This window comes from Botrytis byssoidea, assembly GCF_014898295.1.
Source record: "Botrytis byssoidea strain MUCL 94 chromosome Unknown BBYS_004, whole genome shotgun sequence".
In the NCBI taxonomy this organism is placed as follows: Eukaryota; Fungi; Ascomycota; class Leotiomycetes; order Helotiales; family Sclerotiniaceae; genus Botrytis; species Botrytis byssoidea.
In genome coordinates this window covers 334,916-351,906 of record NW_024065845.1, presented here as the reverse complement: position 1 = coordinate 351,906, position 16,991 = coordinate 334,916, and the positions used below count along the sequence as shown (strand labels likewise).

The 16,991-nt window shown below is 42.4% G+C and overlaps 7 protein-coding genes across 7 annotated transcripts; 1 reads left to right on the top strand and 6 right to left on the bottom strand.

The window, feature by feature from the left end:
• Positions 1–701: 701 nt before the first annotated feature.
• On the bottom strand, positions 702–1,679 carry EAE97_002205 (uncharacterized protein; the record flags this gene model as incomplete). Its single annotated transcript, XM_038872716.1, has 1 exon — positions 702–1,679. The coding sequence occupies one exon, from the start codon at positions 1,677–1,679 to the stop codon at positions 702–704; it is 978 nt and encodes a 325-aa protein (XP_038735922.1).
• A 1,703-nt stretch (positions 1,680–3,382) lies between these two features.
• On the bottom strand, positions 3,383–5,701 carry EAE97_002204 (uncharacterized protein; the record flags this gene model as incomplete). Its single annotated transcript, XM_038872715.1, has 1 exon — positions 3,383–5,701. The coding sequence occupies one exon, from the start codon at positions 5,699–5,701 to the stop codon at positions 3,383–3,385; it is 2,319 nt and encodes a 772-aa protein (XP_038735921.1).
• A 790-nt stretch (positions 5,702–6,491) lies between these two features.
• Positions 6,492–7,025, bottom strand: EAE97_002203 (uncharacterized protein; the record flags this gene model as incomplete). Its single annotated transcript, XM_038872714.1, has 1 exon — positions 6,492–7,025. The coding sequence occupies one exon, from the start codon at positions 7,023–7,025 to the stop codon at positions 6,492–6,494; it is 534 nt and encodes a 177-aa protein (XP_038735920.1).
• A 1,231-nt stretch (positions 7,026–8,256) lies between these two features.
• On the bottom strand, positions 8,257–8,913 carry EAE97_002202 (uncharacterized protein; the record flags this gene model as incomplete). Its single annotated transcript, XM_038872713.1, has 1 exon — positions 8,257–8,913. One exon carries the CDS (start codon positions 8,911–8,913, stop codon positions 8,257–8,259), a length of 657 nt encoding a protein of 218 aa, XP_038735919.1.
• Positions 8,914–9,752: 839 nt separating this feature from the next.
• EAE97_002201 (uncharacterized protein) lies at positions 9,753–11,842 on the bottom strand (the record flags this gene model as incomplete). The annotated part of the gene is made up of 4 exons (XM_038872712.1): positions 9,753–10,017; positions 10,067–11,461; positions 11,524–11,729; positions 11,807–11,842. The coding sequence occupies 4 exons, from the start codon at positions 11,840–11,842 to the stop codon at positions 9,753–9,755; spliced, it is 1,902 nt and encodes a 633-aa protein (XP_038735918.1).
• Positions 11,843–12,869: 1,027 nt separating this feature from the next.
• On the bottom strand, positions 12,870–15,298 carry EAE97_002199 (uncharacterized protein). Its single transcript, XM_038872710.1, has 3 exons — positions 14,659–15,298; positions 14,523–14,605; positions 12,870–14,458 (listed from the first exon to the last, which is right to left on the bottom strand). The coding sequence occupies exons 1-3, from the start codon at positions 14,835–14,837 to the stop codon at positions 14,169–14,171; spliced, it is 552 nt and encodes a 183-aa protein (XP_038735916.1). The 5' UTR covers positions 14,838–15,298; the 3' UTR covers positions 12,870–14,168.
• On the top strand, positions 13,007–14,044 carry EAE97_002200 (uncharacterized protein; the record flags this gene model as incomplete). The annotated part of the gene is made up of 1 exon (XM_038872711.1): positions 13,007–14,044. The coding sequence occupies one exon, from the start codon at positions 13,007–13,009 to the stop codon at positions 14,042–14,044; it is 1,038 nt and encodes a 345-aa protein (XP_038735917.1).
• Positions 15,299–16,991: the final 1,693 nt, after the last annotated feature.

Genomic DNA, 16,991 nt, shown 5'->3' with positions numbered 1-16,991 from the left:
AAATTAAGTTTCTTTCCATTCATTTTGTGAATTTCAACATGGAAGGGAATCAATATAAGCTTTGAAGGTTCGTTCCTTCTCTATTCGCTTTCTCCCTCACCCTTACCCAGCTGCATTTAGTTTATCGATCGATATATAGTAAATCTGCAGTTTCTGGCAACGGTGATATGCATACATCAAACTTAAGTGCCAAGAAGTAGCGATAGACCTGTAAAACGTGCTGCAAGAGGTTCAGATTGGGAGGTAATCATACTATCCGTCTAGTTCAATGAGGTCTCAAACCCCTTCTTAATACATGATGCAAGGTTTTGACGTTACATTCCAGATTTGCTGTCAAAGAAATAAATTTTAAAGTAGCGAGTCTTAGTGTAGCTCAAGAAGCCGTCAGAGTAGTGAAAGAAGTCATTCGCCGGATCGACGGCTAAAAGTACACTTGTCAATTGAAATTAGTTTGAAAATCAAGTCTTTCTCAAATGTGTTTTTTAATTGTATAATATTTCTTGGAGCTACCTATCTTATAAGGCGTTCACTCGGCCACTCGAAGTTGTATTCAAAAAGAGCATTCGTTTTTGTCCCACCATTATGTTACAAGTGACCACTGAGATCACCAATGCTTGTTAGTTTTATGACATAGTATCATACTCGACTATTCCTCCCCAATAACTCCTTCACCTCTTCCAACTCTGAGGTATTGCGACCAATCAATCATCGTCATCATCTTCAGAGTCAGTTGGAATGTCGAGTTTAGCGCGGCACATCGGACATGTGTTCTTTTTCTCTTGCTTGAGCCATATGTTGATACATTCTCGCCCAAAAACATGCTTACAGCCTGGTACCATACAAGCGCTATGAGAAGCACCATTTTCTGCATTTGAGTCGTAGTTTTCATTGCAGATTGGGCATTGGACCCATTCCGTTTGCGTTTCGTCAATCAGGACTGGAATCAAAAGCTCGTCGATGGCCTGGTTTCTGGAATTCTTCTCGATATATGCGTAAGACTGGCGTGGGCTTAAGGTTGCGTAGTAATCGTAGAAAGACTCCATTGTCTCTACAGATACCGTTGCGACTGGTACTCCTTCATTGATTTCGATTGTCGAAGCTGGAGTGGTGCCACTGCCATTACGGTCGTTCAATTGTTGCGTGTAGAGCCTGATAGCTTCCACTACATTCCGATTATTTGAAAGGCTTTCTGGGAACCTGATTTGAAGAAACTGTTCAAATGCGGTCAGGATCCCAGCATTATGAGCCTGTATGTCCTCAACAGCAGCATCCTGTGGCACATCCAAAAGCTCTTCGTTTTCGGCAGGATTACTACTCTCAGAATCGCCGGAAGAAGTAGTATCGGAATGAATTTCATCTTGCAAATTATTTTCCTGCAGAGTGAGAGCTTGGTCGTTCGGTTGGCTTCCTGCCTCTGTATGATTACCAGAAGGTCCTTCACCTTCAAGAATCTCGACAAAATCGACATTTTCAGCAAGCTCTTGAGAATTGGTGTCTTCCGAAAATCTATCTTGCGAAGCTGTGACTTGTGGTATTTCGTCCACCCGAACAGTAACTTGGTGCTGAGGATGAAGTGCCAGTGATACAGCAACAGGGGACCAAGCATTTCCTGAAGTATTTTGTTGCTCAGTCCTTTCTAGCTCCTCAGTGGCCGATATGTAATTCTCTCTAGAAGACATGATGATGGGATTTTCTGTGTGTGCAGTGTTGAAAGTTGAAGAGTGAGAAGAGTTTAGTTTTCTTGTGATATTGTAGATTTAATGTATCTCGAACAGTTCTTGAGTTGCCAGGAGAATCTGAAGTTTTTAGTCACTGGGTGAAATACTTGACATAAGAGACAGTTTTATCATGAGAGATATTGTAAGGAACATGGAAGTATCATGCTCATAACAAACGATTCTTAAATATTGCAAATCACATCGATATACAACAAGCGACTTTCAGTACAGCAGTCTGCCAAAGTTCTGACACATATTAGGACCACTTTAATATTGGTTGCTGATAAGATGAATAGATGAAGGTGAATACTCAAGGGACTTGGAGATTAGTGACCAAAAATATGAATTTGGTTCACAAATAAATTTTAGATTTCCAGAAATACTTTGCAGGATCAGAAATGTTATATACAAAATATCAAATACAGTAAAGTTTATATATTAATGAAATCATTCATTTAGGAAGTTGTTCTTAATACTCAAAGCTTGAATAACCACGCAAACGTTAAAATCAAAATTGATTGTATCACTTAAGAATCTGAGAACTTAACTAAGTTTCTTTTATCTAAATAATTTCAAGATTCACTTGAATTGTAGACTCAGCTCTCTAGGAAAATAAACTCTGGGGAGATTTTACTAAACGGGAAACTGGCTAGGTAGGTAGGCACAGAATGTTGTAGACCTCACCTTATAATCACAAGATGCTAAAGTAATACTGAAGCCACAGTATCTTTAGTGCCTACTATGAAGAACGAGAAGGTATAGACAAGTTAGTTTCTGACAATATCCAAGGCCACAAAGAACTTATATAGAACTTATATGGAACATATCAGTCATTCTCTTCAAGTGATGAGTTTCTACACATTTCATAAAGTGCATTTAACCATATAATTCCATTATTCCCAGCAACTATAAGCTATTTATACCCAAAATTCATTGTATGCTCAAGGTGTGAGATAGTGTATTTCATTTCCCAATCTAATTATCGCTCTGCTATACCCAATCTTTGTTATACAAACTCACACCAGCTGATCTTTTTAAAATCTTTTTCCACTATGTACTCATGCTTTGAGTTTCCCTACTAGGAATCTGTCTTACTGTGTATTTTCATCAGGATGCACTCTCTCGTGATAAAAATTATTCATTTTGCTTATTGGTTTGACAAGGTGGTGAAGCAGTTTTCTAGCTAGTTTTAGATTGGCTTTGTAATTTTGAGAAGTCACTGTGTCTAATTCACATGCATATAAGTCATTGTTTTCAAAAGATGCTTGCAAATTATCCTAAGTGAAAAAGGAAGCAGTGCAAGGAAACTGTCGTAGGCCCAGTGAAGCCACAATGTGCTGTCAGAATCGGTATCAACTTCCATACCTATTCTCACCTCCATGATCCAGAAACGAGTTCATATATCAAAGAAGACCTTTCGCCGATCTTGTTCACATATGCTTAAATCGGGGTCAACCTCCCTCCCCCACCACAGTTCCCCTCTGTGAATAAAATGGTAGCTCAAGGTTTCTAGCAAGCACCAACTCAATAGGAAACTATTCGTGGAAAGCCATCGCAAACTACCTTCCCAGAATTCTGACCCTCCCCTATCGAAATTATCTAGCTATACTCGTCGTTATCAACCCCGCCTATATTGCGTCCGTCGAATGGTCCTCCCCCAACCTTTACCAATCTTCATGACTGTTAATCAATTCTCGTGCCTCTTGGGACAAAGCACTCAGAGTATCATGCGCAGCCGCGCATTTCGGACAGGTATCATGTTTCATCAACCACTTCTTGATACAACATCTTCCATAAACATGGGTGCAGTGAGCCAACTTCACACGCTCGTGGGGTGAACCACCATCTCCGAATTCCTGAAAACAGAAACAACGATCGATGTGGATTGTTTGGAGAATGCTGTCAACGACCTCTCCTCTCTTCTTCTCCAATTCCTCTCTTTCTCTTTGTTCGCGCTCTCTCTTCTCTCTTGCTCTACGCTCTCTCTCTCTGTGTCTTCTCTCTCTCTCCTCTCGTCTTCTCTCCTCTGCCTCTCTGATGGCTCTCTGTCTCTCCTGTTCACGGATCTGTTTGAGCTCTTGCTCAAGTTCTATTTCTCGACTTCGCATCCTATCAATAGCGCCTTGATGTCTCGCATAGCGTTGTCTACGTTCCCCATGCACCGCGACGTTTGACCGAGCAGGTGGACGCTCTGCGTGCGAAACTGGATCTCTACCAGCTGGATGATATTCACTTCCGCGGAAGTCTGCCGGATGAACAGGATTGTTGGTTTCATCATGTGGCGTAGGGATATTCCACATACGTGGTGATCTAGGTAGACCACGTGCGGCTCTTGCAGCGTCCAGTCGCTCAGCAAGATGTGGGCTGATAACTGGTGGCCTAGTTGCGCCGTTAGCTCGACCATGGTGAAGCTCTGCGATCAACAAGGGAGAAGTGATTCCTGGGTGAATGGGATCGCGTTGCTCAGGCTGAGGTCTTAGAGTTTCAGAAGACCTATGTCTAGACACGTTTGGAGTAGTCTCTCCAGTCTGTGTATTCGATCCGATGTTCGAGCTTCCGGATGTGTTAGAACTATCACGTCCGTGTCTTGATCTAGTATCAGATCCATCGCGATCGCTGTTTTCGTGACGGTGACTAGTGGATGATCTGTTGCCGATTTCAGCTCTGCGAGCGGCATCATTGTTGCTTGCGTTTGATTCATGAGCAACTTGAGTACCAGATGCAGTATCCCGATGAGATGTATCTTGTGATCTCAAAGTAGTAAGATCGCCTGAAGATGAAGCACCCTGTGAATTTTGGTGGCCATCTCTAGAGGCGGATCGATCACGAGCGAGGAAATCTTGGATTTCAACAGGATTTTCTTCCCCTGTCAATTCATCCGACTCATCTTGATCAGCAACAGGATATGCTCGTTGTCTAGGCATTGGCAATTGTTGTGCTGTGTTCTCTGGGGTTCTTACCAAACTAGTGTGATGAGCTGACACACGTGCACGGCGTTGAATGAGATCTCCATAATCACGGGCGCTTCTTGGTTGTGTTGAAGATTGTCTAACAGCAACTGGAAGATGTGATTTTGCGGCTGTCTGGGGAGCACTTACAGCTCTAGGCTGTACCGAAGATGGCTGACGATTTTCACGAGCAGCTGATTGACCTTCGGCTCGACGTGAGTTAGAGGGTTCTGGTCGCGAGCTTGCGCGATTAGTAACAGTGGATCTCTCTTGTAATGAAGTGAATCTAACTGCAACTGGAAGTCTGGAAACCGAGGCGCGTGGCTCTGGGTTGCTGACGACTCTTGGTGGTAGCTGAGTATCTTCAGTATTGTTCGAGCTCATACAGCGATTTGGAGATGAGTGATGAGCATCTTCTCTTAATTCATGACCGGAGTTAGCGGCAATGGTGTCTTCCTGATGAGTGAGCTCTTGCTCAGAAGTATCGGCACTGGCTTGGGGAGATGAAGCTGCGATAGCTTCCTCGACAAGATGTAAATATGGCTCAGCAGGATCAGCTACTGGCTCTGGAATTACCAAGTTGCTACTATAGTCATATGGTGGGGGAGTAGCTTCGCGCGGTTCTACCTCAGCTTGTGAAACAGGAATGATTACCTGTGGTGACATTGAGTAGATGCGAGAAACCACAGGGACATGGTTCGTGACTTGGTTCGAGCCTACATGGCGCTCTCTGGTCGATGGATCGTGTGCCATTCGGTCCGACAATGTGTCTTGTGGGAAATTTCCCTCCGATTCTGAACTGCGTTCATGAATTGATGGATCGCGAGCCATTCGCATCAAGAAGGCTTCATGCTCTGCAGCTTCGTCCACGCCTGTTGGGAGCTCTGTCAATGGTGCGAAAAGATCCTCATAGTTGGGAGGAGTATTTAGGTGTTTGGGGTTGGTAGATTTGCGGGAGCGTCTGGTACCCTTGAGGTAGAAAGCGCTAGTGATGGATCCGCCGACGTCACGAAAGAAATTCGAGAATTTAGTCATGATGAACGAGTTGTTTGTAAAAGTTTTAGAGTGAAAAGGTTAAGGTGGAAATGTTTTGGAGGTTTCTAAAGATTAAGAGTTTCTTGAATAAGTCAAGGTCAGATAAATGGAGGTGGTCAAGATGTTATTGTAGATGTTAATCTGTAGATGAAAGATAGGGAAAGAGAATGGATGTTTTTGGAGGAACATTCTGTTGCCTATATATGAAATGAAGCTCTATGATGGCCAGTACTAGTCTGCTAGCGTCATAAGCCGTTATGTAATCCTTCAATATAGTACTGTTCTTGGTGCTGTTCGTACAATGTAGCAGTTGAGAATTTCTACAGCACAAAATTTACTTTCAACGGGGCATTGCCGTACCCATGATTTACTTTTGACGTATCATAACCGTAGCTAAAATTTGATTGTGTTCTACTCCCCCGCCGTAGCTCCTGAAAGTCTTTGTAGTAGCTTACTATCGCTTTCACTCGCTAATGACTTTCAAAGGGGGTAACGAGTCATGTCATCAATAGTGCCAAGACATCTAAACACATTTCCTAATAGCTACGATGGCTCAAATCGCAAGATCCCAGATAACATAATCACATAAGCAAAATAATAGTAAAAGATCACTTCCATTGGAGTTTATCAAGTATCATAGTAGACATAATTTTCATTGTTTAGAATTGAATGATTGAAAACTCTTTCATCTGCTGGACTCAAATTTGATACAATCGGCCACTCCAGCATTCATCTAGCTTATCTAATGACTATCTACTCTTCACTTCTCTGTCCACCAAGCCTTCCTAACTCAGAAATGATAGTCAATGATACTGTAACCATCGTCTGTTCTACTTCGCGTTACCGGTCCATCTCTCGGTAAATGAACCACTTTCCTACACATCGGGCAAGTCGAGGGGCTATTTTCGCCCAACCATTTCACGATGCAACACTTCCCAAAAATATGTGGGCAATCTGGCATCTTAACCGGTCCGTGCGAATTATTGTATATTTTCGCTGTAGCTTCTGCGTATGGTTCGTTGCAGAAACAAGGACTCAGATCATCTGTGCCTCTATCGACTGGCTTCAGAAGTGCTCTAATTGCATCCTTTTTCTCCGAAGATACAGGCATATTCGCGAGTTCGGGAATTCTCTGCTCCTCAAGGGCGGGAATATCCTCGTTTTGTAATTCTGGTGGTACTCCTGTATCTGTCAAGAGAATTCGTAAATCGTCACTAAGAAGATAGTACTGATCTAAGTACACCGCGCCGTTTCCTTGTTCGATTTCGGTGATGAAGATGATATGATCTGTGTCTTCCGCTTCTGTAGCGTTAAATGCGTCCATTGGTGGTATTATATCGAGGTGATATAGGTTTCAGTTTGGTGATAATCTCTGTACTAGACTATTGGAGTGAGTCGCGTTTCTGGAGAGTAATTTTCTGAATTGGCTGACACTTTTCGATATTTCAGTCGCTGTTGTATGAACTGCTTTCTTTTTTTGAACCTCGAGCTTTGGAGAAGTAACAAAATACACCACGAAACTTCTACGAAGCTGGTATGATCAAGCTGGTAGATCTTTGTAGGTAATGTTGATGTTGATGTGGATTGTCAAAGTTATGGAAAGATCCGTGATGATTCGATGTGGAGGTCTTTCGAGTAGTTGATTCGATTCTAATGAAGTGGGATGTGGTGAGAGAGAGAATGATATATATATATAGTGATATTATAGACGCTAGGAATCAAATCAGCACAACACTCAATAGTACTGTAGCTTTGCAATATAGTGTATTGAGGTGCGGTATCATCCATACAGCTTCAGTCAGCATATTTTGAAGCGTACTAATAATCTTTTGATCGCCGTACCATTCGCATCGCGAACAATGATGGAAATTGTATTTCCATTCCCTGCTTCTCCCTTTCATCACTAGCTCAAATTCTAAGAATTTTCACAGTAAGAGCCAAATAGTAATCATCTTTTGATGGGTTGGTTGAACTAGATCAAGCTCTAGTATTTACTTTAATTTGTAGCAATCAAAAAGGACCTATAGGCAGAAATATATAATAAGCGACAATCTCAGACTCGTGAATCTGACTCCTTTAGAAGAAGTACTTGACAACTATGAGGATCTGGCCTTGCCCATTGCGAAAATTCTCACTGGTTTTTCGTGTCAACGTAGTCTCATACTCTTCGTTCAATGTGTTGGAGTCTATATATTTTCTTGAAAATCAAATCCAATTATTTTCCTGCTGATAGCCAGCAATTCAAGTTTCCTAGATAACACCCTAAATAAAAGATTCTTCTTTCCCAGTTCCTTACGCCTGGTATTATCTAAACCTGCATCAAGTTCAATACCTCCAGTAGATATTCGTCCTATTTCTCTACTCACTATTCAGTATCATCTTGAGCATCCAATCTTCGCCATGTGACTTGGCACATAAGTGCCAGTTTTCCATGCCAACCTGCGCCAAAAGGTCCACTCATAGTTGTTCATTCGTCCCTCTTTTTCTTACCAGCGACTGACGTGAAGAGTCAAAGCCCCCTCTAAGTACCCAGTGCTCACTCAACTGCAACATAATCATTCCAAAGGTATCACCACAATCTTTTGCCTACACATCGGACAGGTATCCTTCTCCTGAAGCCACTCTACAATACAGGAGCGCCCAAAGATATGCGTGCACCTTGGCATTCTGACAGCTTCATGGCATTCCCCATTAGCAGTTTCAATCGCGTAGGGGTCACTGCAAAAGCAAGGGTCTATTTCCTCCAAAGTCTTCTGAGTAGGACGCAGAGATGCATCGACTAAAGCTTTGCGAAAATACCAGTCTAAATCTTTGGCATGAGTATCCTGAAAAGTGTCAGAGCCGAGGCTTTCTCGACTCTGGGGAGGATTGTCGGTTACTGATGTAGGCTCGTCATTTGTAGCTGCCCGTGGCTCCGGCGTCTCAGCCTGGTCTCGTCGCAACACCGATAATTCTTGTCGGAGCAACTTCTGTGTCTTAGAATACACAACCTCACGCACTATTCGACATTCGCGGGTCAATTTAGTTTCATTGGCGGGAGTCGAAGAAGATCTTCTAGCTCCAGAAGCGGTGGTTGCACGCGAGGATGTGTTAACGTCGCGAGCTTCGGAAGCGTGTCTTAAATGGTAAATTCGCCGTTGATTGGGTCGGTTGCGTCTTCGTAGATCACCTAAGCGTTGCAGAGCCTCGGTGAGGCGTTCGATATCTGACATGTTTATTGGCCACGATTCGAGGCAGTAAGAAAGATTTCCTCCTAATGTTAAAAGATCTTCGAGCAATTAGATCCCTGAGTTCGGTAAAGATGATGGTTTAGATCGCAGATGAAGATTTTGTTGTTCCGGATATGAAGAACAAGTGATCTCAGACAGTTGTTTAGTACTTAAACAATTGAAAATAAACAATTCCGTATATGATTAACCGAAGCTTAATGTATTGATCACTTTCACGTTGAACCGTAGAGACCATGCAAAGTGAGAGTGTGAGAGGACATGATGCAAATCAATCGTGCACTGATAATTTGTACAGTTTGATTCGAATCTAGACCCAAGCATTCGTTAAGTATTTATGATTGAGTGAGCGATCAGAAGTACATATTGAGATACCTAGGTGCCGAAGTAATGCTTCACCCCAAGAGTGACAAGTACGGGGTGATCTATGCAAATAAGTTTCTGTGAGATTTTGATAACAACGATGATTCACGTCCAGTTGCCTGTACGTGTTCATTTTCTAGAGCGGTGCATCGACAATTCTTCTACTATCCATTCAGAGAGAAGAAGCAGTAATGAAGACTTTGGATGTTCAAGAATACTCATAGGCACTGTCGGATTGTTATTCCACAATAACGGTTTCAAGTTCCATGAATCAAATCAGTCTGCAGTTGCAGAATCTAGAGTATATAAGAATTGAGGTGCTGACAGTACAGATGTAAATACATGTATCTCTCATATCCATCACCTGAATAGGCTTATCTTGATAGAGTTGAGTTTGGCATATACTTTATGCGTTCGGAATGAATACTTCCACGACTTGCGATATAATTTATAACAGCCTACTACTGTATGTTCTTTGCTAATTTTGCCAGTGTAGAAGCTGTCACAAGAAGGCCTTTCTTGAACCATCTGTGTAGCATTTCATTCAACCCCAACCCACCGCCTGACGTCCGCTTCTTATAAACATCGATAAAGGCTACTGTCCAAGCCAGAAGAACAAATGTTCTCTTTGTCCATTTCTTGAGGAAGCCTTTCCGCGTATATACAATGTTCCAGTGTCTCCAAGTTGGGAACGAACAGCGATACAAAAAATCGAGTTGAGTGTATCTAAAACCGATTAGTTCATGGATGTGAGTAAGAGAAAGAGAATTCATACGGGTAAGTGTTCGAATTCCATCCATCATCACGGAGATACCAATTCTTCGTACGAGTGTCTGCCCATACCATCTTTCTCAAAGCAGACTGAATTTGAGTCGTCCATTTCATTTGAGCCTCTTGTTTGACCTCTATCTTGGTGATGTCACCATTGAGCAAAGGCTTGATAAAGTTAAGAGTTTGAGTTACGGCACTTTCCGTCGTATAGATAACGGATGTATGGCCAGTGAAGCAATTTGGGCCGACCAAAGTGAAGAAGTTTGGAAATCCATCCATGGCAGTTCCCATGTACATTTGAGGACCACCCCGTTCTTCAAACACGTCTTGCAACGTTTGTCCTACCTTACCGTAGACATTAAATGGATGGAACCATTTCGTTGTTTGGAACCCATTTGCAAGAACGATAACATCAGCAGGAATGGTAATTTTGTCAGTTGGCACGGAGCTTGCTGCGTCTTCAGGTGGATAGTTACGACCAGGTCCCAAAGTTACAGTATCTTCTTCAAGGCTCTTCAGTGGAAGCGTTGTCAGATGAATTTTCGGGTCATTCAAAGATGCGTACCAATCCGGGTCCCAGATCCTCCTCTTACAACCGATTCCATAATTTGGAGTCAAAATCTCGTGATACTTCTCAGGCGCTTTACTTTTCATGTAAGCCAAGCAACCAGCTTCCGCCTTTCTTCGTTCCCTCTCGCCGAAAGGACCAGATCGAAATAATCGAAAATCGTATTCAAGTACGGCGCCTAATGAATAACGCATGGCTTTGTTGAAACCTGGTAGGTATGTGTTCAGTGTTGGGGACCATTTATTCCACAATTTCTCTCCTAGTGGCGGTATGACTTTGGGCAAAACCCATGGTGGAGAATGCATTAGTTGAGTTACAGACTTTGCACCATACTCAGTCACGAGTTTTGGCACGAATTGTGCTGCACTGCAACCAGTTCCTACAACTACCACATTCTTGTCCTTAAGATTGACATCAAATCGCCAACGAGCGGAGTGGAAGATTTCTCCTTTGAAATTTTCTTTTCCGGGGATACTCTCGGGCCACGATTTTGGTTGAACGAGACCTCCAACAGCACTTATTAAGATTCTGCATCGAATCTTTTCTTCATAGGTATAAACGGCGCTGTGGCCTTGCTCTTCGACCTTAAGTGCTCGATCTTTTTCACTCAAATCTCCAGCACCAACCATCAAGTGTTGCAATGTTACTTCCCAAACTTGTTCGTTTTCGAGCCAGCGTGCTTCTTTGGCGTCGGTATTGACTTGTATTTTATCCACAATTGCATACTTTACGCAAACAGTCTGTAGATATTCGGCCATCTCTGCGCCTCCTGGATGAAAACATGACCAATCATACTTTGGGCAGAACGAGAATGAATAGAATGTTGAGGGTCTATCATAAACTGTCAGCATGAATCTACTGTCAGATATAGTCTCATTGGGCGAGAGACTGACATATCGCAAGCAACTCCGGGGTAGCGATTGATCCACCATGTCCCCCCAATTCCCGATTGCCTATCAAATATGCGAAACTGATCAAACCCTAGGACTTCCTTCAAACGGCATCCCATGGCAATACCCGATTCACCAGCACCGATGATAGCAATGGGGTAATATGTATACTCGTGGGCTTCATGATTGATTCGGACAACATTGCCATACTATATATGGATTCAATATAGGTTAGCTATTATTCTATTTCAATGTTGGCAAGAAGAAAATAAGCAGAGGCCATTACGACAGGACTAACATTTCCTTTAGTCTGAGTAGACATCTTGTCCTAAATATCCGTATGAATTAGGCTTACTTCCGAAACTTGAGTGAATGGCTCTTCCAGAGCTTCAGTGAGGAGTAGACGGAGGATTTCACTGGCACAAGTAGATCGGGCGATCTCCCGAAGTATGTTGAAATTGATGAAGAAGGAGCTGAGCTTGAGGAAGGTCCTAATTGATGCAATAACAAAGAATCATTTTTGTTTTAAAGGTTAAATAGGGAAAAACAGAACGACTCCTCGCGCGGGGTCTGCGAGAAAGCTTCGGCATTCAGCCAGCCACTCGATACGACCTTACTGTCTCTGTTTGGTGTGCGGGCCGAGGTGTCGGCATCGCATGCATATATAGATACTTCACTTCAATAGCGCATGTGCAAAACCATCACTTTGGAGAAGCAAAAACCGTTTAGTTTGTATGTATTCAAGTTCACGACAAGACCTTAGAGAGAGTTAATTATAATAAAGACACACAAACTTCTAAGAACACAAAACCTCAACTCCTGATGACTGGAAAGGTTCAAATCACATAGGTTATGAAGAGAGACATTCATTTTGATGGGAGGAAGACTTACCTATATTAATTAATTATTAAGGTTACCGGCCCGAGCCAACCAGTTGTGCTAGATCAAATGGTCTGTGCCATCCGTCACTTAGCTTGTACAGTGGTTATATGAATAAATGATGTAAAACCCACTTTTACTAAAAACTTGCTGTTTCTATATATTCTATTATTACTTTAAGCAATTCAAATATATATTGAATTATCTTCTCAAATTTCGATTTTCAAATTCTCTTTTATTTATAAAGACTTATAAAGCTTTTAAAGATTTTAAAGATTTTAATAAACTATTTAATAAAATTATTAAGGAATAAATCCATTTTAATATATTAATATATTGAAATTTATATTTACAATATTTTGATATATTAGAATTTATTATATTAATTTTCAAAGAGTATAATATTTTGATTAATTAAAGCCCTTGTATATACGGAAAAGCACAACTGCTTTTTGGTGTGTTTTACAATACTTACCCTTACAATCATCGTACACTGTGCACTGTGCACTGGCCGCAAAGTGCAGTGCTGTGCTAAGGTCATCCCTACAAACAAAATGTCAATCTTCAACTGCATGGTAATTAACCATTAGACCATCAACCACACAATATGCGATTGCGTCTAATCAATACAATACTTCAAACAACAAAATGCAAACGAGCATTCTCTTCGCCAATTGCCATGCGCAAATACCACAATTTACCGTCCGTTCAAACAATCAACTCCTCTTTTGACAACGTCAACCTAGATGAATTCAGACAAGAAGCCTTCATTCCCATGAAGCCTATATTCATAAAATCCGTGGAAGACGAATCATCAACGAGCTCAGAGAGGAAAAAGTCTATAGATATAGTTGCGAAATGGTTCAAACCCATTCCTTCGTCACAATTTGCAAAAGCCCTTCCACCTACTGAGACTAGCACTCTTCTGCCATCGCAATATCTCCATAGCTTCGCAGACACTGTCCTCCCTTACGAATTGACAGTCGACTCTGACGCCTTACGAAAGCGACTCGAGCGGCTTATACAGCCCAGCAATACACACCACATGATGTTTTCGGAGCAACTACGCCAATCACTAGAGCCTTACGATTCCAAAAAGTCATTCTACCATTTCTATGCACCATTCTCTCTCTTTCTATCAGCTACTCATCCGGAATGCTCTCTCCCGCTCTACATTGCACAGGCTCAAATAGCGGATCTGCCGACAGAAATACAACGAGACCTGCCTACACCCAAATTGGTGAAAGAGGCCGGGAAAGGCGATGTTTACGATGCCAATGTATGGATGGGTATATCAACAAGTTATACACCATTACACAAAGATCCGAATCCGAATCTTTTTATACAGCTGGTGAGCAAGAAAAGGGTCCGATTGTTTCCACCAGCCGTTGGTGCAGGGATATATCATAACGTACAACAAAGTATTGGTGCATCGGGAATTGCCAGCATGAGAGGTGAGGAGATGATGGAAGGTCCAGAAAGATCTCTACTTGAGGATCGTGTTTGGGGAGAAAAAGTCATAGACCAGGGTTTCGAGGTCGAGGTTGGGCCCGGGGATGCGTTGTTCATACCAAAAGGATGGTGGCATAGCATAAGAAGTTCAGAGAGTGGAATTAACGCATCCGTGAACTGGTGGTTCAGGTGAAGTATATGGTACCCAAATGCATTCTTCTTTGTGTCATTAATGCTTTCGCATTGCCCTTTTACAAATTAACCTTTTTTGTACAGATATTTCCTGTTACCCATCAGATCTGACCAACAATATCTTCCTATTGTGCAGCTTTCTGCTGCTTTAGCCTCTTGAACAAACTCAGATCTAGTGGAAGCTGTTCTCCCATCCAAATCGCTCTCTGCGTATGGTCTCTCTCTTCGTCTAACAACTCTCCTTTCTTATCAACCGTGTTAGGATGGACTAACGCGCTTAACGGTCCCCTGTTAATCACCAGCCAAGGTATGAAAGCGCCAAATTGTGCCGGAGTGAAGAGATTCACTTCGAACATCGCAACAGCATGAGGCCCAATTGGTTCTTCCCAGAATCTGTAGATGCGAAGCTCTGGAACTATATCCTGAGTCAGTACGAACGCAAGAATCCCACGGGACTGACTATAGAGATAGAATCCTACATTCTCTTCTAATCCTCTGCCACAACTCTCTAGCAAACTTGGCTTGCTCCTTGTTCTTCTGGAAATGATAGATATGTACATCGCTAGATCTTTTAGCCTTCGTTTTTATTGCGCATGGTCATCAGCGAAAACTTACAACGCACCCCGGATTCCACTATCCAGAGGCTCCGTGAACTTCTCATAACTCTTGCTCTTAATTCCAGTCTCTGGGTTCAAAAGGCTTTTTCCATCAGGTGATACTTCCGTTCCAAGAGGGGCCAAGTTCTCATAGCCTTCAAGAGGTGAAGGATAGGTGTAGAGAGAGGGGTCAGCCATGATTACGAGCTTTTGGTAATGGTTCGAGGAAAGATTTTGATAGACTTTTGTTCTCTGAAGCCAATGTGTGAAAAGATGATTGAGTTGCTGCTAAATGTAGAAAATAAACTCCTTCAATATCAGATTGGACGATGATGCTATAATTAATACCTTTAGTGAGAGGCAGTGGTCCCACAAAAATGGTGCAAGTTTAGTGATCAATTATGATATGTCAGCCGGTAGAAAAGTTCGGTAATCCATCACCAATCATTAGACAGATTCATTCTTTGCTTCGGATCCCTCCCACCGTCTAAATCTGAGATTACTAATACCAACGTTTGCAAGTCAATTTGGCTTCTTAAAAGTATCAATTCTCCTCTGCTCACACACTCGGAGATGATTCAGCAAGGCATTTTCCGCTCTTCCGGAACGGGACCACGACTCCACATAACTATATTGATCAAGGGCTTGGACACAAAACGGCTGAGCCCGTGCTGGCTGGTCCCCGATTCGTCATTTGCATTGACGTGGGTCTTCAATAGTCCCAATTGTTGATTGAATTTGCACAGCAAAGTTAGGAATTCCTATACTTCAGTCATAACACATGATAATTAAGGTTTTCCATGTCTCTTTGCTCGACTTATGTTTCCATACGTCAGTGACTGAGTGCGAAGATGTGCCATACGATTTTTATTCATGATATCCTTGCAGCTTACCAGATTTTCTTGGTTCTTCGGTAATGTCAGATTTTAAGAACGACGTGCATGGAGGATTCATAGGCATCCCACTGTCAAATTTCAATATTTCTCTTTGGGGTAAAATGTGGTGATGAAACGCGGATGTCTGACACGATTCTGGAAGCCGTTTCCGTCATATCTGCCAATAGGAGCCATTTTCTCTCTCGAAACTTTCGATCACTCCGGAATATCATCAGCCTTACCAATCCCTATCCCTAGTTTTTGAAATTTCGGCCTTGGGCCCTTATATGTGATTATGGTTACCCGCTTGTGGCTGATTTATACCGATTAAGAGGCTTGCACAGCATCGGGCATATCACCGTACATTTATGTACAGAACATCTGATGTCAGCGTTCTGATTGGCAACTTTACGCAAAAAGTGGTTTCCAAATACCTTTCCAGAAATATTACCATCGGATATGGACGCCTTGGATTGGAAGGTAAACGAACTCTCAAACATCATCATAATATCGATCGTTATTACAATATCATCATGATTACCAGGCACATCGGATCAGGCTCATTATAACCTGCGGCTCAATTTTGGCAACTATGCTTCGGATCTAATAAGGGCAGGTATGAAGCATGATAGGGTGATTAAATTACCGGGGCGCCCCTTTTCCACGAATGATCGTTCGATGCCGTATAAAGGGCCAATTAGAGCGTTCTCGACTTCGATATCAGTGCATTTATCTGTTAATGCCAGGGTATAGGCGAGCGGGGAAGCTCGTTTCCAATATTGTCTATTTTATGAAATTCATAAATCAGTCGTGACAATTGGCATAAATCCCAGGATGATTCTTCGATGCTTCAATCAAAATATGCTATTTGATTCCAGACCCCATGACTGTTACACATGTGCCTACTTTGTAGCTGCCTTAGTAGCTTTCAAAGCCACAAAAGACGATTACTTATCCCACAGGGCTGATGATGAACTCTCCCTTCATACCATAGAAGCCTTGCAGATATGTGAGAACTACTTCACCCAGCCACAGAGAGCATTGCTCCGCCCGGATCGTGCATCTGTAGGGTGACGTTCGGCAGTCTGGAGCGCGGGGCTTGTTTGCATTTTCCACGTTGTGGTCTATGCTCTGCCTGGAATTCGGGTCTACTAACGATCATTACAGGGCTTCGGATCTTACTCTTCAGTGGTCAGTTCTGCAATAGATTATCGGTGGGTCCGACGAACTAGCGACCCTTCGGATACATCAGATTGGGACCCCAACTGTTCATCATGGACATCATTTCTTCCTTATATTCATTCTTGAATCTCGTCATGGAAGATAACGGTAATACTTCAAGAAACATCAACATTTATTCCATGTATATTCAGTCCTCAAACCCAATGTCATTTTCTCGCCTATATCCAATTAGACATCCCATCAAACACATTACTCCAGACTGGTTTTCGCGTTGTGATGGCGCTGTCTAGATCTC

Excerpts from the sequence above, each read along its gene's own strand:
- EAE97_002199 (XM_038872710.1), bottom strand. The coding sequence starts at position 14,837 with ATGGCTGACCCCTCTCTCTACACCTATCCTTCACCTCTTGAAGGCTAT. Across the intron at positions 14,606-14,658 it reads AGTGGAATCCGGGGTGCGTT|CGATGTACATATCTATCATT; the intron begins GTAAGTTTTCGC and ends TAAAAGATCTAG. Across the intron at positions 14,459-14,522 it reads GCAGAGGATTAGAAGAGAAT|TTCCAGAGCTTCGCATCTAC; the intron begins GTAGGATTCTAT and ends CTCAGGATATAG.